At 43.4% G+C, this 22,953-nt stretch overlaps 1 protein-coding gene across 6 annotated transcripts in view; it reads right to left on the minus strand.

Moving 5' to 3' along the window:
- ADGRF5 (adhesion G protein-coupled receptor F5) overlaps positions 1–22,953 on the minus strand; it is a 112,432-nt gene that overhangs the window by 49,961 nt on the left and 39,518 nt on the right. For 3 of the 6 annotated variants that reach the window (XM_062186240.1, XM_062186235.1, XM_062186239.1), the window contains exons 1-3: positions 10,099–10,232; positions 9,212–9,337; positions 1,155–1,209 (exon numbers count right to left, since the gene is read on the minus strand). In XM_062186240.1, coding sequence (XP_062042224.1) covers positions 1,155–1,209; positions 9,212–9,313 — 157 coding nt within the window. In that variant the 5' untranslated portion in view covers positions 9,314–9,337; positions 10,099–10,232. Of the gene's footprint in view, positions 1–1,154; positions 1,210–9,211; positions 9,338–9,788; positions 9,853–10,098; positions 10,233–21,757; positions 21,950–22,953 lie in introns of those variants that run through there. The other 3 variants (XM_062186237.1, XM_062186238.1, XM_062186236.1) reach the window with 3 other exon arrangements.

Raw genomic sequence — 22,953 nt, forward strand, 5'->3', positions numbered from 1 at the left:
GGTGTAACCAAGGCTCAAAGATTCCCCCAGGTAAACAACGGGGAACAACATGCAGGGCATCAACCATATGAAAAAGAACCAAAGGAGATGAAGAGGAAAAAGCATGCAAGGTCTGATGAGGCATGACAAGATTGGCTTGTAGCTCCAAGGTGGTGGGGAGTCAAGGAGAGGTTTTATGGAGGGCAATGACAGGATCCCATGTATGCTTTTCAAAGGTCACTGTGATAGGGGTAGGAGGATGGGGTCCTGGGAAAATCCAGCCTGCGGGAACACACTGACACCCACACAGGGCTCTGCATCTGGCACTGGACACTGAGGATCAGTGTGGCAGCGCTCACAGCTCTCCACTTGCTCCCGACCCTCCAAGAGTCTTCAGTTGCTCAGTCCAGTTCCTCGGGTTCCAGTGGGAAAAATGGAGTGGGAAACAGAGGTGAAGGACTTGAGCCTCTGTCTCAAAGTGATCCACAAAACAAAGTGCTGAATGAGAGAAGTAGCTGGAAAAAAAAAAAAAAGAAAACAAACAGGAAGGCTAAAAAGAAGACTGCTGCACTGAGTAGAGAAGCGGGCTTTTTGGTGATGCCAGAGGGCAGTTGAGGATATGGGAAAGCCATAGGGAAATCTTGGGGATATGAGGAGCGGTGATGGTGATGGGAGAGGAGCGGAAAGTTATAACGCGTTACTACAATCCATCTAGTGTCATTGAATAGGATGGAGTCCTCCGTAACTATTTTTTTTTTTTTTGACAGGTAGAGTCATAGACAGAGAGAGAGAGACAGACAGACAGACAGAGACAGAGAGAAAGGTCTTCCTTCCTTTGGTTCACTCCCCAAATGGCTGCTACGGCTGGCACTGGGCCGATCTGAAGCCAGGAGCCAGGAGCTTTCTCTGGGTCTTCCATGTGGGTACAGGGCCCAAGCACTTGGGCCATCCTCCACTGCCCTCCTGGGCCACAGCAGAGAGCTGGACTGGAAGAGGAGCAACCGGGACCAGAACCTGGCGCCCATATGGGATTATTTTTTAGCAGTGGAATTGTACTATTTGACTCAGAGGTGCCTGTTAACTAAATGATGTCATTACAGGATCTTTAAAAAGTTGCAGCCTTTGTCATTTGATCATATTTATAAAAGTGATTGTCAAGCAAAGATTGTACATACCTGCTCGCTTTTGCCTTAGTGGCTCTTCACTGGCTAGCTCGTGTTCATGGAGACTCTGAAAGAACATTGTTGAAAATTGTCAGTTCATGTTAGAGAGGTTTTTTCACTATGGCCTCCTGCTTACACACCCTTAAATGTTAGAGCTGAGCTGAAGGCTGCAGATTTGGGTCAGCACCAAGTGTCCCAAGGGTAGTGGGCAAACCGCAATGGAAAGGGTGGGGGAATGAAATGGAGTTGCCTCTGTGGTGGGACTTGGGAGTGCACTTTTTATAGACCAGCCTGTGGATCCAGGGACGGAAGGAAAAACCCATATCTGAGTTTCTCAGTGTTCCTGCAGCTTGAGTCCTGTCAAGGAACATAAATCACGATGCTTTAAACCTGTGCTCTCTGACTAAGACTTGAACCCTGAGTCATTCCAGTGGCCTTTCCGTCAAGTCTCACGACCTCTTTTCAGTGCTCAGCCCATCCCCAGCTCACTATTTCTGTTGTCTGTGGGGCTGTTTAATCAGTGTGCAGACCACTGTTTAGAAGCTTTTTCCCCCTCCTCCATTCCTTTTTATTCTGGATGGTTCTATTGCAGGTTTCTGTGATAAGGGCTAAGAAGCCTAGGTACAAGGCTGTGCCATTCACTATCTCTGTGACCTTGAGGAAGTTACTTATCCTTAATGTGCCTCAGTTTTCTTTTCTGTAAAATGGGGATAAAAAATAGTACCAACATCATAAGGTTGTATGAAAAATGACTAAACCACAACATGACATATAGTAAGCTCTTAAATTTTTTAGTTATTATCGTATAGCACAATGGTTAAAAATAAGGACCCTGGAGATGGTAAGTTCAAATCCTAGGTTGACTAGAAAATGGCTGTGAGACCTTGCACAAGTTACCTCATATCTCTGTGCCTTGATCTTTACCAATACCGTGGTGATAAATGCATCCTACCACACGAGGTTATTATAAAAACCAAATGACTGCTAAATGTAGAGAACTGAGAGTAGGTTTGGTTCTGTAGTGACAGCTATTGGACAACAGGCATCGCTGTTCTAGAGACACCATTCACACTGCCATCTCTGTGTGCACACTGTCACCTGGTTAATCTCTGTGACATTCATCTCCTTTCATCATGGAGTGTTTTTTTTTTTTTTCTGAAAAACTGCCATTCATTGGCTTTGCTAATGGGCTCACCCCCAGTTCCACAGTTCCACCCCTTACTTTGACATAATGCACATTTCCTAGACTAATCCCACCTTCAGGTCAGATTTCCTACAATATTATTCAAGATCAAATATCCTTCAAGGCTCAGCGGAAGAGCCCCATCTCTTTGAAGTGGTCACAGATGACCATGCCCATAAAGACGTGTCCTTGGCTACGGCCTCTGTACACCTGTGAACACCTGTGCAGAGTTCATTCTGCCTTCTGGGCTGTCTACCTTTATTTTCTAGTTACTTCACTGCACAGCAATAACAAAGATAACTATTGCTGGGATGTATTCAACATCCTGTGCCAAGACAATCTAAGAGGTAGGGGCTGTTATTATCCGCATGTCACTGATAAGAAAGCACAGGTGCAGAAAGGCCAAACAATTTTTCTAAGGTCACACAGCCTTTAATGGCAGAGCCAGGATTCCAACTCAACTAGTAGGCTCCAGAGTCTGCACTTGTTGACATAGGCACTGCATCATTTCATCAGGAGATGCCCTGGGAAAATGAGTTTCTCGCCTTACCTAGCACCTTTTCTCTTTTTCCAAACATCCTTCTGTTCTTGCCTATTTTTCAAGAATAGCTCTTTTAGCTTTCTTCCACCCCTAACTGAGTTATATTTTCAGGAAATGATCAGATGCCAGCCATTAACAGCTCTACATGAAGTTTAAACAAGGGTATTTGGGAGCTGGCATCCCATAACAGAGTGCTGGTTCAAGTCCTAGTTGCACTGCTTCCAATTCAGCTCCCTGCTAATTATTTGGGAAGGTAACAGAAGGTGACCCAAGTGCTTGTGACCCTGCACCCTCATGGGAGACCTGGATGGAGTTCCTGGCTCCTGGCTTTGGTTTGAACCAGCCCCAGCCATTGTGGCCATTTGGGAAGTGAACCAGAGGATGGAAGAGTTCTCTCTCTCTCTCTCTCTCTCTCTCTCTCTCTCTCTCTCTCTCTCTCTCTCTCGTGTGTATGTGTGTGTATCTGTGTGTGTGCATGTAACTGCCTTGCAAATACAAACACTTTAAAAAATACAAGAGTATTTTGAAAAGATCATGTAGAATGCATATTATGAATACACTGTGTGTGGATTTCAAATTTTTTTTGCACGAAAATAAATGATCCCTTGATTTTAATTTTCCTCGAGCTTTTTGAAGTATTCTCCTGCGTTCTCTTTCCTTAGGATAAACAGATTGAGGAAAGTACTCAAGTCAGTAGGAAGCAGGGAGGAACTCTGTTCTGAAAGTCCATGAACACTCTTAAAGAAATGAATGGAAATACAATGAATTATGATTGCAATTTCCAAAGTCCAGTTGTTTTGTTGGCACAGATGTTCTTTAAAGGGAACTGAAATAAGCAGGAACTAAAGGTGCAAAGTCAATGTATAGGGCTGCTTCCCACCCAGCTTCCCCTGGAGCCTGGTTTGGCTCTGTGCCCATGGTCAGGAAGGTTCTTCCTGCATTCCTGCCTCCATCCTCCTCAGAGTCAAGAGACAGGACAGATCCTGGGAATCTCTTTGTGTGCTCTTCAGGGCTGGAGACAGAGGACTCAGATAGTCCTGGAAAATGTGGCTGTCAGTGGTCACCTTGGGATAGCTCTCCCGGGTGGAATTGCTATTCAGTTTTCCAGTCTAGCTGTCAAATGTGTGTTAAAACCAAGGGACCGTTCAGTTCTCGAGTGCAGAGCACTGCCAGTCCTCCTGAGAATACTGATAGTGGCCTCTGCATCCTCCAGAAAGCTCCTCATCCCTGAGTGTGTGGCCACTTTTTGGGAAACACTGCTTTTTGAAGATTTTCTTAATCTTTGTGGTTATCACCTGAAACTTTCAGGGCATGCTTTTGCTAAGTACTGCTTCTGCAACCTGTCACCCACTGCCTTTGTTGTCCAGTGAGAACTGACATTTTTGTGGGAATAGCTTACTTTTTCTTTTCAACTCAACTATCATGGGAGATAGTAGGGGGAAAGGCACCCTGACAGCAATAAAGCCTCAAGGGATTTGAGGTGGTGGTACATGGCCTTGGTGGTCCCAGATTTGGGAATTTGCAAAGAGCTGCCTGCAGATTTAGATCTGGATTTGAGTAGAGCAAAGGCAGCAGTCACACCACTGGCAAAACTCCAGCACCTCATCTTAGGCCTCTGTTTCTTACATTTTAAAAATACATGCTAAGGCACATCGAGTGCCCCATGTAGTCTCTGGAGGTGGTGTGTGCTGTGCCCCTGTGTCCTGCTGGCCAGGGGGCTCCCCAGGGGTGACAAGTCTTGCTGTCCAGAGTCTCCATGCCATCCCAGCACTTGCCTTTGCCTTACACTCCAGGTGCAGGGTAGAACTCACCAGGGGATCACAGGACTCGCCTAGCCTGCATATTTACTTGTAACAAGAAAACAGAGTTTCTAATTGGACCTCCCTCTGCTTGTCTGTGCAGTTGTCCAGATGAGGATCTGAGCGACAATGGCCAGATCTGTCCAGAGGGGATTTCCTGATGGCTGAGCTTCAGCCGGAAGAGACAAGGTCACCAATTCCAGGAAGAGCCCCACCTGTCAGACACGATGACTTTCCAAATAATGGCTGGTGTTGGGGTGGGGCTGCCTGGAGTGTGGGGAAGGTGGGGGAGTTGCCAGTCAGTTCAGGAGGGGTGGCTTTTTATGTGTGGAAAAGAAAACCCCAGGGGACAGTAGAGCAAACAAAATGGTCACCAAAGTTCACCAGTCTCACTTGCCTTGCCAGAGCCCTGTCACTCACTCCTCATTCTCTTGACACGGAATCCTAGTTTGCCATCTTTGTCTCTGTGTTGGACAATTGCCTCAGCAGAAGTCCTGCTAGAGACTCATAGAATGGCAGATGTCCTAAACAGCACTCTGGCCTCAGAATCAGCCCTTAAGGCTTTCATATTCGGCTAAAAAGCCCGTAAGAGTTTCTCAGGCATGGAAAGCCAAGACACTGTGGCAAAAAAAGAAAAAAATAAATAACCTAAATGAAGATCCCTGTAAGTGAGATCCCAGCAGAAAGAATGGGCCATCAAGGAGGTATCTTTCTCTGAATGGAGGAAAGAACTTCCACTTTGACTATGGCCTTGTCTAAATAAGGTCGGAGTTTCTGAACTCAAGAGGCTTCCATAGCCTTAGCAGCTCATGACAAGAGCCTAGGGAGATTACTGACTTCATAAATAAGAGTGTCAATTGTTAAATCAACAACAGGAGTCACTGTGCACCTACTCCCCATGCAGGATCTCTGTCCTTAATGTGTTGTACTATGGGAATTAATGGTAAAAGTACTACTCAAACATTACTCTATACTTTGTGTTGCTATGTGGGTGCAAACTGTTGAAATCTTTACTTAGTATATACTAAGTTGATCTTCTGTATATAAAGATAATTGAAAATGAATCTTGATGAAGAATGGGGTGGGAAAAGGAGTGGGAGATGGGATGGTTGTGGATGGGAGGGTGGTTTTGGGGGGAAAAAGCTGCTATAATCCAAAAGTTGTACTTTGGAAATTTATATTTATTAAATAAAAATTGCAAAAAAAAGAAGTCCTGCTAGAATGTCTCCTCCCACAAGGGCATTAAGGCAGGTTTATTGTACTAGTCTTCAAAATAGTGACCAATTAGGAAGTACTTGAGCTCTTTGCTAGTCACAATGCTAAAGGCTTATGTGTACGAGAATTAAACATCATTACAGCAAATCAATGAAGGAGGAATTCTCATTCTCCTTAGAGGAAATGTGTTTGGGGGGGAATGGAGAAATGTGATGAAGCTTCCAGAGCTAGCAAGGGTGAAAGACAGACTCAAGCCCAGGTGAATGTCAAAGTTAAGCGTAGAGCTCTGCTACTCCAAAGGTGATTTTTGGAGAGGAGTGTGTGTTGCCAGAAACAAATCTCAGGCTCACTGAGTTGAAATCTGTATTTTAAGAAGGTCTCCAGGAAGATTCATGTGACATTGAAATCTGGGATGCACTGGGCTCCACAATTCACCACATTTCAGAAACTCACACCTCATATTTTTAACCTTGATTGCATGGCAGCATTATTCACAGTAGCCAAAAGGGGAAGCACCCCAAGTATATAGGGTGATGAGTGAATGAGTCAGTCCAATGTGGTGCATACATACAATAGAACAAGTTATAAAAAGCCTGCAACATAGACAAACCTTGAGGATACTATTCTATGTGAAATAAGCCAGTCACAAAAAAAAAAAAAAAAAAAAAAAAAAAAAAAAAAAAAACCTGCATGACTCCACTTACATGAGATAGCTAGAGTACTCAAATGCACAGAGATGAAGAGAAGAATAGTGTTTGCCAGGAGGAAATAGAAAATTATTGGTCAATGGGTAGAGATTTTCTGTTTTGCAAATTGAAAAAGTACTGGAGACTGGATATACAACTAAGTGAATATATTTAACACTACCGAATTACATTCTTAAAAGTTGCTAAGATAGCAATTTTTATTTTACACAGCAATTTTTATTTTGCACATATTTTACAACAGTTTAAAAAAGCCTATCACGGGGCTGGTGATAGTGGGTTAATCCACCACTTGCAATGCTGATATCTTACACAGGCTCTGGTTTGTGTCCTGGCTGCTTCATTTCTGATTCAGCTCCCTGCTGATGGCTTGGAAAAGCAGCAGAAGATGGCCCAAGCGTTTGGGCCCCTGCACCCATGTGGGAGACCCAGATGAAGCTCCTGGCTCCTGATTTGGCCTGGCTCAGCTCTGGCTATTGCAGCCAGTTGGGAGTGAACCAGCAAATGGAAGATCTCTCTTTGTCCCTCCCTTCCCCTCTCCCCCTACTCTGTAACTCTGCCTTTCAAATAAACAAATAAAAAAAAAATCTTTTTTAAAAAACTTATCACATCACCATATGAAGCATTTAATGTACTAGATGGTCAGCTCAGGGGATTGGGTGACAGCTTACGGCAGCATAAGCTGACCAAGTAGACTGAAGTGCACCTCTCCAATGGAGATCCTTGGTTTCTGGGTTATATGAAGATTTCATGTCTTTAAGGGCAGATCTAGGGAGGAAAAGTAGGGCACTTTGGGGTGGGGGTGAGAGCTTCTAGGAAAATGAAAGCTTCTGGTTCAAATTCCACTCCAAAAGATTCATTGGCTTATCTCCCAACCTGCCTGTGCCACCAGGCAGAGGTAGGGGCCCTGCCAGAGCTACTACCATGAGGGAAGACCTGGCACAGTGAGAGGGCACTGCTGTAGCCATGAATACAAGGCATTCTGCAACAGGGGTGAGGCTAATCACCAACTGCTGAGATCACCTCCAGACTTTGTCACAAAATGAGTTGGGTAACTAGGGCTCTACAAGCCATGTGAATTCACAAAGTGTGCAAATGTTTCCCTCCTCAATTTGTATGAGCAAGCTACTGCATATGACTGCACAGATGGAATTCCACACACTGGAGCCTGGAATAGGAGACACATCCTGTATACTCCCAAGTCACAAGAAAAATAAAGAAAAAGACAAAGAAAATAATGAGTGGCCCAAAAGCCAAAAGAAGAAGAAAATGCATACAGTCATAATACAAAGTTCTGAAAGTGAGATCAAACATTTCAAATATGGTATCTATGTGAATAAATTATACTCCCCTAATCGAAGTTAAATGTTCTCAAACTTGATTTAAAAGAAAAAAAAAAAACCTGAAGTACATGTATTTTTGCAAGACAAAAGAAGAGCAGTATATTAAATACTGAACAAAAACAACAAAATGAGTAAAGATAAGGCAACCAAAATTGACAACTGGAATAGAAGATAAAGAATTGAATTTAAAAGTACCAGGTAGGAAAGAGAGATACAATTTATAATGCTTAAATGAACCAATGAAGTTCCAAAAATAGTAGCAGACTGAATAAAAGAGAACTAAAATATCTAAAACAAAATAATATTTATATCAGCAGAACCAGCTCCATGGCAAGGAGAGAGATAATAATAGAAAAAATTTATACAGCATTAATATGTGTCAGGATTTTCCTAAGGGAACTTATAAATATGAGATCACTTCAAAAAAAAAAAAAACCTCACAGTTAAATGGAATTACGACATTTATTTTGATGCAGAGATTTCTTGAAATACACATATAGTTTTTCCATAACACACATTTTTCCAATAACTTTTTGAAGCTCCCTTGCATTAACTGATTTCATTTTCCTAACACTCAGAAGGAGTCTACACTGCTCCTGTCATCATCTCAGAGATGAGGAAACTGAGAAAGAGAGAATTACATCAGTTTTGCAAGATTTTTAAACCAATAATATACCCTTGCTCTGGCACATGCCGACTTGGATAAGGAATAACCCAGTAATTCCCTGAAGGAGGAAAAGAGGTACTCTTATCATCCCCTTTTACCTAAGCTGAGCTCCCACTGACGTTCTAGAGACAACATAGCCTGACTAAGTCATCAGCAGAGATCTTAGATGATTGCTGTGTTGCCCTCCGTGATGTCAATCTGTGATTGTGACACACAGATTCATGTCTTTCGAAATATGTTCTATTCTGATGCCAAAGTTAAAATGAATCCCACACGTTCTGCGCAATCCTCTAAATTTGCTTATTGTCATTGTTGTTGGTTTCACAGAGTGGAAACCTCAGGCCCAGACAATGCAATGTAGTTAGGGGTCAGGAAGGCTGGGAGATTTCTCTAGAAGCTATGCTGATGTACCATGACTGCTTTCAGAGTATGGCACGCTGTGGCCCAGTAAACAGACTAACATCCATTTTTCAATCACTGCCCCCTTCCAATCTGCAAAATTTTCTTAAAGTACTCCCCCCACTCTATTGTTTTTTAAGAGCCCTTTTCCATGTCTGATATTCTCAGGAAATCAATGAAATACAACAGGGAGAAACAGCAAACATGGATTTACTCACCAAAGGATGAACCGTAGATTCTAAATTCAAGTTCAGCATAGCTTTGGAAGAATAAATCACAATAAAAATGAAGCACAAAGTGGTTCTCCTTGGGGATTTCATTTCTTCAAGTTTGAGTTGCTTTGCCTGAAATGGAAATATGATGGTTTAGAGACAGAGCACTTTATTTATTAGACAAAGAGAAGAGCAAGAAGCACTGCACAAGAACTTTTTTAAATAGAGATGACTGCAGTAACTTTGAAGTAGAATCTCTGTCTCAACCCTTGGGTGAGGAAATGTCAGGGGAGGGTTGGGGAGAGAGGAGGGAGGGTGATCCTCGTATGTACATGGAACACAGGTAGCCATTTCCTGGAGAGGGAGAGAGGGAAGAAATGAGGAAGTAGAGTGAGGGAGAGACAGAGAAAGAAAGCAAAAGAAGGAAAAGACATTTCAGCAAGAAAAGCCTTTAACATCATGACCCAAGACAAGTACCACATGAACAAAAGGATTCAGAGAACACCATTCAGTTTTGCCACGTGTAATAATCTTTGGCATTTTCAGTTCTTACTATCTTACTCTACATTACTTCCTGTCTTACCCTAGTTTTTCTTTTGATTCTGGTAGGAGCCCATTAAATTGACTTCATGACCAATAGATTAATCATTATTGCATCTTAAGATTCTAATATCACATGGCATCTCAACCCTACCAGGTCTGAGGACAAAGATAATCTAGTTTGTAAAGAATCCTTTCCTGACTGACTTTTCTCTGTTCAAATGTTATAAAAAGAGCACTAAACTAGAAGATCTATGATCCAGGATTACTATAAAGTAGCTGCATCCTTGAAGAAGTAACTTAACACTCTCTAACTTTAAATTTCCTCATCAGTAAAAAGGGAATGGTTATACCTCCTTTAATTTTCTCACTGAGTTTTCTGAGGCTCAAATGAAATTAAAAGCCATGAAGAGCTCCAGAGATGCAGGCTGTGATGATTGTCGCCTGATTATCAGTGGAATCCAGAGGGCAACCATGAGGAAGGGCCGGCCTTGGCCAAGGCATTGCAGGCAGCATCAGGAACTGTGTTCTGCATAACACACTGATGATGGCCCAGGTTTACATGCCAGGGGGGTATTGTATTTCCATCACCAGTTGCTGACTCTTGCCTTTTTCTTTTCCCCAGTGGAAAAGAGGGAAGCATGGGGTGCTGGAAAACTGACCCAATTTGCAAATCTGGCACTCAAACACATTTTTTAAATTCTGCAACTCAATGTTTATTTTTGTAAACTATACTTTTCAATTTCAGTTACAGGAATACGCATCTGCAGTAGGGAAAATCACAGCAAGGCATTGCTTAGTTCCTGAGTTGAGGCTTTCCAACCTTTATGGGATAGGGTGATTTAGCCTGCTTGATAACAACTGTTCCTGGGATGAGTCAGGTACCTGGGAGGCAACTTAATCTTTACAGTACACTGTCCTTGTTGGCTCTAAATTGAGGCAGTTCATCCAGGGGATGAGACTTAGTAAGTGAAGAATTAATGAGCCTCTCTTAGTATCTGACACCCAGAGAGGTACTCAGGAACTAGGGGGTCGACAGCAGGCTCCATATCTGCCTACCCTTTCCTGACTTTGGCAGTGTCTCCTTTGTTTATCAGAGTCAGTAGGAATTATAATGTCCCCAGATGGTCATGCCTGTCCCTTTTTTAAAGCCATTGACCAGTACTGTCCTCATCTTCCTCCAGACCTGCCTCACCTAAGATAGTTGGTAAAATTAACATTCCTCTCTCTGTTGATTGATTTATAGATGACAAAATCACAAGTGGAAAGAGATAAAGATGTAGGGAGGAACCCACCATGGGGAGGGGCATTCTCTAGATGGATGGTTGTCTTTTACACAGCAAGGTGAGAGGTTCTCCACTTGAAAGAAAGAGGATTGCCACCCCTTTCAGGAGGAGGTAACTCAAATACTTTACAGCCAGTACAGCATGGGCCTGACCAATAGAAACAGTGATGCTACCTGAAGGTGATTTCAACTTTTGTGGCTACTGCTATTGAGGACAGCCCATAAGGTTTGTGGAGGGGTAGATATTTGGCCTGGCAGTTAAGACACTGCTTGAGATGCCTACATCTCACCTCTAAGTACCTGGAGTCAATCCCCAGCTCTTCTGCAGATTCCAGTTTCCTGCTAATGCAGACCCTGGCAGGCCACGGGCAATGGCTCTAGTGATTCATTGAATTCCTGCTACCCATATGGAAGGCCTGGACTGAGTTTCCCCTGCTCCCAGCTCTGGCCCAGCTCAGCCCCTGTCATTTCAGGCATCTGTGGAGTGAGCCAGTAGATGTGGGAGTTTCTTTCTCTCTTGCTCTCTCTGTCTCTCTGCCTCTCAAATAAAAACAAGCTTGTTGAAAAAAGGAATTAAAAGATGAGTTTGTTTTAGGGTAAAAATTTGTGGGACATAAGCATGAACTTTGTTTCACAATTCACATTTTCCACAACAGTTTTCAAGTCTTCTCTCACGTGTGGGGAGATACCAGAAGATGAGCTTTTCTTACCTACATTGCTAATCTTTCATAAACCCACCAGTACACAGTGTTCTCACCTGTGAGGAAGCCAATGGATATTATCCTTGGCTAATGGAAGAATAAATCCACATTCATGCAGCCAAAAACATGGAGCAGCCTCCCCAACCCCTTCAGGCAATGTGTCTTCTGGAGGACCCTTTAAATCTGCTAAATCTCTAAAACTTCTGGATTAAAGGACAAAGATATTCACAGAGAACCAGAGTCAGAGAGAGAGAGAGAGAGAGAGAGAGAGAGAAAGTCATCTTGTGTCATTTCCAATCTCTTTCTCTTTTTAAGTTAAAATCAAGGGCACTCACTATTAAATCTACTGATCTATGTGAGCTGGCTGTATCTTAAGAAAATGCTGAGAAATATGATGTAATCCTTCGGATTAACCTTATGGCATTGAGTAACTTCCTGGTCTCCTCTGACTCCATTTTCCTGTCTGTGAAGTTAAGAGGGAGAGAAAGGAAAAGAAAGCACACCCTAACATCATATGCCAGAAATAGGTCATGAGAATTCTCCACAGCTTTGTGCTTGATGGAGGAAGGGCCCAAGTTCCTCAGAGTAGGCAATAATGACATTGCCTGGAAGAGTGACTATGCACCAAGAACCCTCGTTAGGACTCTGAGCTGTTCCTGCAAATCTTAGAAACCATCAGTGATTAAGATCCACTCCTTTCTTAGAACCACCCCCCACCCCCAAGCTGTAGCCCCTGTGACTAGAACTGTTAGTTTGATATAAGATGTTGGCTTCCTGAGAGGCAGCTCAACCTGCTCACCGCAAGACCAATGCCAGACTCAGTTTTCTCATCAGCAAAGCTAAGGATTTGAAAGAACTGATTGATTTCAAACTTAGGGTGCAAGAGCTGGCCTCTGAAGTTCTCGTTATTGTTCTATTGTTCTAAAACCCCCATAATGACGTCATCTCAAATGCAACCCCACTCGATTAACTTCCGAGCTTCACAGTGACTTTTCCAGCTCAGGCCTTCCCTGCCCCTCACATACACCATAGTAACAGCTGTCTTCCTTTCTCTTCTGCTTCATCTCTACACAGAGGCAAGACTGACCTCACTGAAGCACTCATCTCCCAACTCCCTGTTGGGGTCTTCATTGTGCTCAGGTAAAGGTGATCACTTTCACTGGTACCCAAGACCCTTCAAGATCTGGGCTGTTTCTATTACGAATGAGTGTGCTTTGTTAGCATCTGTCATGTTTTTGCTAACAAAGTCACTTGATTTTCATAATCTGAAATAATGCAAGAGATCCTTTAGTGTTCATGTGTTGGGTTTTTGTAAAGAGACCAAAACCAATCTGGAAATTAATCTTGGCAGTGGAAAGGAGTGATTTTTGTCAAATTATTTTTCAGAAATAGCAAAAACAAAACACTCCTGCCATTTGTTTGGTTTGTAAATCTCCATCCTTTCCTGTCCTGTAGCTCCAACAAAATTACTACATTTTCAAATTCTGTCTTTCTTTCAATGTCTAGACAAAAAGCTGCCTCCTTGGACAGCGGTTCCCTGATGTGTTCTGCTACAAACAGTTCCTGCTTCCTCTGACAGCTACATGCACTTAAAGTAGGCCCCCTAGCCTTCCTGCTGGTATTATATTTGCTGTTGTAAATATCCCATAAGGTAAACTCTATCTATTCTCCCACGCATCTATTCATTTGTGTATTCATTCACTGGACACACATTTATTACATCCTGTTGAGTGCCTGGTGTTCCACTGGATGCAGAGGAAGTAGCAGTAAGCAAGACAACACTTTCTGTCTCCATGGAGTTTAGAGTCTAATGGAGTAGAAGAACATTATTAAAGAAGCAATGACTCAATTCATCATTTAACCATGACTGTTAAAGTGTTACCAAGGATAATAATCATAATACTTGTATCTGTTGAATCCTTACTATGTGCCAGATACTGAACTTAGCTACATCACTAATGAAGTAGTTTTAGTATGAAAACTAATTAATAGTATGATACAAAATTAACTGAACCACCAAGTGGTCAAGTAACTTGCCTGAGAGCACACTGATGGTAAGAGGCAGAGCCAGATTCAAACCTAAGAAGTCTAAATCCAGAGCCCATCCTTTTGATCACTACACTAAAGAAACTAAAAAGTTCTGTAACAGAGGGACATGACCTCATCTTGGGACTTCGTGCAACGTGTCATGGGGGGAAGTATTTAACTGAACTAAAACATGAAGCATGAGTTGCAGTTAACCAAAAACCATAGAAGAGGCTAGAATGAGGAGAGGAAGTGGGTGCCAGGTAGAAAGATCATGTGCAAAGGTACTGAGGTTAAAAAAAAAGCACAGCACCTTCAAGATGAGACAGGAATGAGGTAGGACTGGTGAGGTGAGCAGAGGCCAGAGTAAGCAGGCTTTTTTATTGCCATCTCAGCATTGGATAATATCAATTAGGAAGATAGTTGTGGAAGTATAGAAAAAGGTCTAGGACCAAAAACCCCATGGAATTCCACTAATCAAAGGTCCCATCAAAGAAGGTAATTGAGCTGAGGTGATAAGGATTGAGATCAGGGAGGAAGAAGGAAAACAAAACTAGCAGAGACTCATGGAATCCAAGGAAGGCTGAGTTTTAAGAAGCAGGATGTGGTCAGTCACTTGTGTCCAGTGGTGCTGAGGGGTTCGTTAAGGGGAAGACTGAGATTGCTCCCTGGATTTGGAGACAGCTCTTAGCACAGGGATGTCTTTGGGATAGTGAGGGGAGGGGAGGGGTTATCTCATGAAAAGCTGTTGAGTAGGCAGAAAGTGCTCATTTAGAGACAGTGAAACTCAAGAAATTTGGTTGCACAACAGAGAGAATGGAGGTTCTTCTCACACGTAAGCTGCTTACCTTTCATGTTCACTTGCAGCTGATATTGTATGCATAGCGTTCTCTCTAGAAAAGGAACTCATTGTATCGCCTGCTAGGACAGCATCAAGGGAAGCCATGCCTCTTACTGAACGTTGGGTTGCGCTGACTAACCACACATACTTTTGCACTCTTCAAACAAAGGAGTACAAACTATATTCTAGCAGCTCTTTATAAAACATGTCCTTATCAAAATGGAGATTCCAAAGATGGAAAGTAAAAATGCAGAAGTACCATTCTGCTAGTCTACAATAACTCAAAGCAGAATTTCCTTTGATGGTGGATTGCAGTACAGAATTTCAGAACTATCATTGTGAATTCTGCTGAGGCTATGATGATTTGCTTGTCTCCATGAGCACTGGGTTGAGAATAGGTTGCAATAGCCTGCCTCCTGAACTGTAGGCGTACAAGATAAAAATCCTCAATCCCAACTTTAAGAGCCTTCACAGATTTGCATTTTCAATTGCAGAGGTGATAAGACTTATCTTTGCTGACCATGTCTAATTAGATGATTCATCCCTTGCACTTGCAGAATTATAAGCTAAACATTTATTTAACACACGCACGAAACACAATACCAATTAAAGGACTGCACTGAAGAATTTTTTTCTATTTAATTTTCCTTTGCTTTGAAATAAGGGCCTGCACCAGCATTGTGTCAGGGCTTCTCAGTACTATCAGATTACAGAGGAACATTTGTTTGTACACAATGGGGTCAAGTTTTCCAAAACACACTGCACATGTGGGCTGCGTTGATAACCTTTTATCCTTCTTTCCTTGTAAGTCACTGGGGGGGTTAGCATTTAAGAAAGAGATTACCATCTGTATGAAAACATTAAGTTCCTAACTCTGTTCTTATCTAGTCTATCTTGCTGCTTTAATTTACCGTGTGTTGGGGTTTCCCTAAGCACTGGCAAAACAATGCCAGGGATGTGTTCCAATTGCAGATGGAGGGTGGCCCTGTGTTCTGGCTGCAGTGCTGGAATGAGCACCAGAGGGCCTGGGAATGGGGTTAAACCTTACAATTCAATGGTTCTGCCAATTATTAGGTAAGATGCAAAATACTAAAGTATTTAGTAATAATAATATGAGGATACTGGGGCCAGTGCTGTGGCACAATAGGTTAATCCTCCACCTGCAGCGCCGGCATCCCATTTGGGCACCAGTTCTAGTCCCGTCTGCTCCTCTTCCAATCCAGCTCTCCACTACGGCCTGAGAAAGCAGCAGAAGATGGTCCAGGTGTGTGAGCCCCTGCATGCACGTGTGAGACCTGGAAGAAGCTCCTGGCTCCCAGCTCCTGGCTTTGGATCTGCACAGCCCTGGCTGTTGTGGCCATTTGAGGAGTGAACCAGCAGATGGAAGACCTTTCTCTTTGTCTCTCCCTCTCTCTGTCTGCAACTCTAACTCTCAAAAAATAAATAAAATCTTTTAAAAAAAAAATATGAGGGGGCCGGTGCCACAGCTCACTAGGCTAATCCTCCGCCTGCGGCACTGGCACCCCGGGTTCTAGTCCTGGTTGGGGCACCAGATTCTGACCCGGTTGCTCCTCTTCCAGTCCAGCTCTCTGCTGTTGCCCCGGAGTGCAGTGGAAGATGGCTCAGGTCCTTGGGCCCTGCACCTGCATGGGAGACCAGGAGGAAGCACCTGGCTCCTGGCTTCAGATCGGCACAGCACACCGGCCGCAACGCACCGGCCGTAGCGGCCACTTGGGGGGTGAACCAACGGAAAAGGAAGACCTTTCTCTCTCTCTCTCACTGTCTAACTCTGCCTGTCAATAAATAAATAAATAAATAAATAAATAAAATTTTTAAAAAAATATGAGGGTACTTCAAAAAGTTCACAGAAAAGAGAATTAAAAGATAAGTTTAATCTGGTGAAAAACAAACAAAAAACAAAACCTGTGCAATCCATACTAGGATTCTTCAAAAGAGTCATGGAAAATGTGTATTATGAAAAAATTCACACAGATTTCAGAACTTGTTGTGTTAACAGAAACTCATATTTGAATTCAATTTTCCTAGAACTTTTAGAAGTATACACGTAATCATAGGCCAACCAGAACAGGCTCTGTCCACTGAGCAGTTGCAAAGGCCTGGGGTCTCCTGCTGGGGCAGACCTTAACAATTCCATTGCTGGGGAATGGGGAGGTCTAAGGATCAAAAGGGAGCAGCTGGGTGACTGAGGTAGAGGTAGGAAAAGGGTGCTCAGGGCAAGGATTCTTTACTATGTGTTTTAAAATACTCCCAACATTTGAATATTTGGAAGGACCATATTAGCCTTCTGCAAGTCCCCTTTATATAGCCCTTGGCCACCCCATCTCCCTGAGACCAGGAATTGCTGTCCTTGACTTCTCTGACATTTTTATTTCTCTTTCTAGGTATTTTTTCAGGCTTTAACAATAACATATGTGCTACACAAAATGAAAGAAAAAAGCATTACTTTTTTTCCCCTCAAACATACAATGCTTTAGAAACACTATTCCAAGACATCCTGTTTGCGCAGTCTGACATTAGCCCTCATCTCATTATGAAAAATCTTTAATAAAGGTGAACCTACGGCAAAAAAAGGAAGACCTTTCTCTCTGTCTCTCTCTCTCACTGTCCATTCTGCCTGTCAAAAATAAAAATAAAAAATAAATAAATAAATAAAAGGTGAACCCAGTAGCATTTTTTACTTATCCTCTTTCTTCCAGGTGTCCTCTTGCATGGAGCATGTTTATTGCCACCTCTTTGTGGCTCTCCCATCCCATTGCTTCTCCCTTCATTGTCCTGCTTTTTGCTCCTCTCTTCCTGTGTCTGTGATTCCTTCTCCTCATTCCTATCAAATACCTCCTATCAAAACCTCCTATCAAATACCTCTTTCAGTCCTTGGCTGGCTTTCTTGTTGCTCTTCCTCTTAGGGAGTTTGTCTGCTTCCATGGTTTTAGTTATCAATTTATGTGAGGATTCCTAAAATTTTATTTCCACCTTGGCCTCTTTGCTGAATATTATAATGGCACCTATCTCTCTCTATGGCATTTACATCTGGGTTTAAATTTGGATCTTCTAAAAGTGAATTCAGCAGGTGTTTGGCATAGCAGTTAAGACACTACTTGAGACGCTTGCATCTTACCTGGGAGTGTCTGGTCTTGAGTCCTGGCTTTGCTCCCAATTGCTGCTAATGAGCATCCTGAGAGGCAGCAGTGATGGCTCCATAGTTAGGTCCCTGCCACCCACTTGGAAGACCCAGACTGAGTTCTGGGCTCCTGGCATTGGCTTGTCCCAGCCCCAGTATTCTGAACATTCGGGAGTGAAACAGTGGCTAGAAGATTCCCTCTCTCTCTCTCTCTCTCTGGCTTTACCATAAATTAGTAAAATAATAATAATAATAATAATAATAATAAATACATAAAATAAGAAGTGAGTCCGTCTTCTCTCCTACCTCCCTCTTGTAACCCATCCCCTCCAGCTCTGCCATCTTCTGGCTTCATTCTCCAGGTTCCTCATCTCCCAGTCCTACAGGTATTATTGGACACAAGTCGCAAAGGAATGGTGGAGAGCTACAAATCAAGCAGCCACTAAGTGCTGTGGATGACCTGCTGACAATGCTCCCAGAGCTTTTCTCTTCTTTTCCTTGGTTGCCTCATTAGTCTGGATAGTAACATGTCACACCTGGCTGGCTCCCTGCCTCGTTTCCTCTTCACCCAATAATCTAACACAACAGGAGCTGGCTAACTTGTCTAGAGCATGATTTTCCCTAGTTTACTTCTATTTAATGCTCAAGAACTTTTAAACATTCCCAAATACCCAGAGGATAAATGGGCTAAGTCACCTGGTGAGTGTGATCACCACAACCCAATGTAAAGCCAGCTCTGCCAAATCTATCTCCCTTAAAACTTGGCGGCAGGGGCTCGTGCTCTGGCGTAGTAGGCTAAGCCTCTACCTGCGGCACTGGCATCCCATATGGGCACTGGTTTTTGTCCCAGCTGCTCCTCTTCCAATCCAGGTCTCTGGTTATGGCCTGGGAAAGCAGTGGATGATGGCCTAAGCATTGGCCCCTTGCACTCACACGAGAGACCCAAAAGAAGCTCCTGGCTCCTGGCTTCAGAACAGCTCAGCTCCAGCCATTGCAGCAATTTGGGGAGTGAACCAACACATGGAAAACCTTTCTCTCTGTCTCTCTCTCTCTTTCTCGCTCTCTCTCTGTCTTTAACTATACCTCTCAAAAATAAAAAATTGGCTGCAGAACAGACTGACCCTCTTATATGCCTTTATTAGGCCTCTTCTTGCAACATATGTCATAAACACAAACAGAAAGTATTGGTTGAATGGATTGCCACCTGCCAGCCTCTTGTACTATTTTTTGGGCACCTGAAATACCCTATTCCTCCTTTCTGAGCTTCACTCATCATTTCAAGTCCGTCTACTCATTTAGCATCAACAGTTTTTATCTCTTACAAAGTGCTTATTGTGGTGCCAGTAAGGACTTGGCAAGCCTGAGATTCACTGGATCTGGGTAATCCTATGTTGAGAACTCTCACCATCCCCACCATACAGAGGGGAAAAGCTGAGGCTTGGATGAATTTAGTAACACAGCCCAGATCACACAGCCACACCGGCTGCTGCAGTCTGAACAATTAACCTTTCCAGCACATCGCCTTTGTTCTTGTCTTCTCAGGACACACAACTTTCTCCAAATACCCTGTGTTTCCCTCTTTTGCCGCTCACCTGGCCCTACCATGCAGATCTTTCTGCAGCTCTTGTTTTGGTAGCTGAGTGCCGTCATTAAGCACATCGACTCTGAAACCAGACTGCACGAGATGGAACCCTAACTCCACTACTTGCTAGTTCTGTGCCTCCAGCAATTTGCATGACCTTTGTATATTCCCTCATCTATAAAATACAGATTATCATCGCGCCTGAGACATAAAATTATTGGAACAACTGAGTTAAAAAAAATCTTTACAGGGCACCAGGCACGGTGCCTGACATGTAAGTAAGTGATAGACACTACTCCTTTAAACACTCAGTACCTGCCCCTTGCCTTCCATTGAGAATCTAGTTAAGGAAAAGTGTTCTTTGCCTTTGTAACTCCACAGCACTTAGCAAGTCTCTCTAGCATACAGGATTGCACTAGAGTGTGATTTTAAAGGTTTTACTTGGAGGATTATCTTTAGGAAAGGTAAGATTCTACTAATTTTTATTATCATGGCCAGGGTCATACAATGTAAACAGAAATGCTGAGCTGATAAGTAACTCATGAATTTACGATGTGCCTGTAACCAATGCACGTATTTAACTCAACCAGCCTTCTTGGAGCAAGCATTCTGTGCAGAAACTCGCAGGTACAGCCCCTTCTGGTGCTCTCAATAAAGGAGTCAAACATGTGGACGAATGATACTAACTTGAATTTCATCAAAAAACAAAGTCTCAGGTGAAGGGGCTCTAGGGATGCATTTTATGATTTAAAAACAGACATGACTTATTTATTTTCAGTTTAACCCAGAAAGTGGTTGCTCATGCAAAGGATAATTAGTGTTCCTTTATTTCCTTCCTTTTCCTTGGGATTGAACACAACATGTTGAAGTGACCTTGAGTAAATGTATGACTTCCATAGTCACCTGGCATTAGAAGCGCACACATCCTGTTTACCTAGAATGCTTAATCTGACCTTGCAAAATCCAAAAGTTACAAGGAGCCAATGGATCCACACTGAATGCAGTGAGGCAGGGAGGCTGTTCCAAGGCTAACTGGGAAAATAGTGCTTTTGTCAGGAGGTGGGAGATCCCTTCATTCACACACTCAGATGTGTGGCCCCTCTGATGGATGGCAGCAGCCAGAATCCTCACGCGGGAGGCCCACAGCTGCTGGCACTTCTGCATCTCAGGTTAGCCACTTTGTCTCCGAGAGGCCAGACTCTCTTATTTCTCTCTTTTCATTTTCAGAACAAGTCTACCTTTTATGGACTTCAAGGGAAAAATCCAAACCACTAGCTGACAAATCTAGAGTTTAATCCTTGGTAGATCGTTATTAACAACATTCATTGCCAAAACCAAAACTGACATAAAATAGTAACAGCATAAAAATGAGTACAACTCTTCCAGACATATCTAAGTGCTAAGAGAGCGATTCATATCCCCCCGAATCATCTCATCCTTTCGCCAAGAGGAAGATGTTGTTAAGGATCATTACATGAATATAATCCTGGGAACCCACTGAGTTCCTATGCCCCAGCTAGTCCTGGGGGCCGAGAAGAACAGAGAGTGCAAGTCTTTCAGCTGGCAACACAGGCGGGTAGTGGCAGAACCATCTTGGGGGAGGGAGGAAAGAGCAGATATTGGGGATGCAGGGTTTGAAAAATCTGTTGACAGATATTCTTTTATGGTAAGAAATACATTTGTGTAATAATTATGTATTTTGAAAATGGACGATCAACTGCATCAGTTGTACATGAAAGGCAAAGCAGAGCCGAAGTGAAGTGGCATGACCTTGCTTTCTACCGAGTGTAAGAAAACACTGTGTAAGCGAGCCATGCTTTACGGAGCTTTCCATCCTTTCTGGAATGCTAGGGACAAGTCAGCCTGGCTCTAAAGCTGCAACACTACTGCCCTCCCTCCCGGTGCTAACTACAAACTCCTCTCCCCTCGGTCATGGGTGGAAGGTTGCAGCTCATGTTTTACGTTTCCAAGATCATCCCTAGCCGCCCTGCCTGCACACTGTCTGGGAACCCAGAGAAGACCTGAGCTCTTCCTGCCGGTGAACGCAGCCTCCCCCATCCTCAGCACAGCCACTACCATGGCTGCCGGGCCATGGACGTGCTCAAGGCATGAGCAGTAGTGTGGTATGTCACGTACTTCGATCTTGATAATATTTTTCTGGCTCAGGAATGAGAGCATTTATTTTTTAAAGCAAAAACAAACAAGCAAAACAAAAGAATTCTGTTCTAGAGAAAATCCTAAAGGATTCCAGCTAATCTGTCTGATGCCCACCCCCTCCCCCACACCCCCCCGCAATAGTACCAATGCGTTTTGATTTCTCAGCGGAATGTCACAATCGTGCAAGAAGAAACCAGACAAGGAGGGCCACAAGGGGAAGAGGGGTGTCAGAGCGACTTAGGAGACAACAGGAGACAGATTCATAGGGGAGATGCCTGTTACCTGTCCAGCAGCACTGATCCCCGCTGGCTCCTCTTCTGCTCAGACACCTAACAGCGTCCTGCCTTCCACTACAGGGCCATTTGCTCTGCAGCTTCCCGGTGGGGGCCTCACGCGTAGTGGAGAGAGAACCAGGCAGGACCCATTTCAAACTTTCAGGCAGCTCCAACCCAAGTTTAGCCTCACCAGGGTCTCCCCAAGCTGTGATCCTCCGAGCCTCACAGAGCCATCCCTGAGAGTCTGACTGCTGTTTGGAAAACAAGAAGCGATTTCCTGGTCCTCTTCCCCGGATGCCGTGTGATTTCCCTGACGCCCATGGGAAGTCCTTCAGATCTCTCTTATCTGGAAAGCTCTCCACCAAGTGGCCAGACTTGTTTGGCCGATGCCCCTTGTTATCGCGTTCCTTTCTCCCAACAAAAACCCAGAAAAATGAAACTAGAACAAACCACAAATAGGTTAGAGCTGGTGAGTGGTGCGAGATGCCTGGTTTAAATCTTGGACAGTTGACCACTAAATGAGATAGTATATGGGAAAATTAAAATTATCACGGAGTTTCTTGAGTCTAGCAGTGCCAACGAAGCAGAGAATAAAAGAATCCCCAAAGCACAAGAGACCTAAATAAGTCATTTAATGTGGACCCTGCGATTTAGAGAGGACTCTATTCCAAATACAGGGATGTTTGGTTCTCTTGGGCTTCTAGGCGAGCTGTAAACATTTGTACCATAAGCTACAAAATCAGTGATACTAATTCTATCTTGCCTGCTGACAGTGGTTTTTAAAGATAAATAGATACACAAAAAAGGTCTAATTGGCGTACTGTAAGATGAATTATAATTCAAGTTTTTGAGCCCATCCTCATTTGTTGCAAGAGAGGAAGCTGAGACTCAAGGAGAAAGAATGACCTATTCAGTCAGACCCCAGATGGGAGGAGGAATGGGCTATCATCCAATTGTTCTTAAACTTTGGCATGGGGAGCGCTGTTCAATTGCTTTCTCTGGAGTTGTTTTTTTTTTTTTTTTTTTTTTTTTTTTAACAGGCAGAGTGGACAGCGAGAGAGAGACAGAGAGAAAGGTCTTCCTTTTTTTTTTTTTTCCATTGGTTCACCCCCCCAATGGCCACTGAGGCCAGCGCACCGTGCTGATTTGAAGCCAGGAGCCAGGTGCTTCTCCTGGTCTCCCATGCGGGTGCAGGGCCCAAGC

This window comes from Lepus europaeus, chromosome 3, assembly GCF_033115175.1.
Source record: "Lepus europaeus isolate LE1 chromosome 3, mLepTim1.pri, whole genome shotgun sequence".
Taxonomy (NCBI): Eukaryota; Metazoa; Chordata; class Mammalia; order Lagomorpha; family Leporidae; genus Lepus; species Lepus europaeus.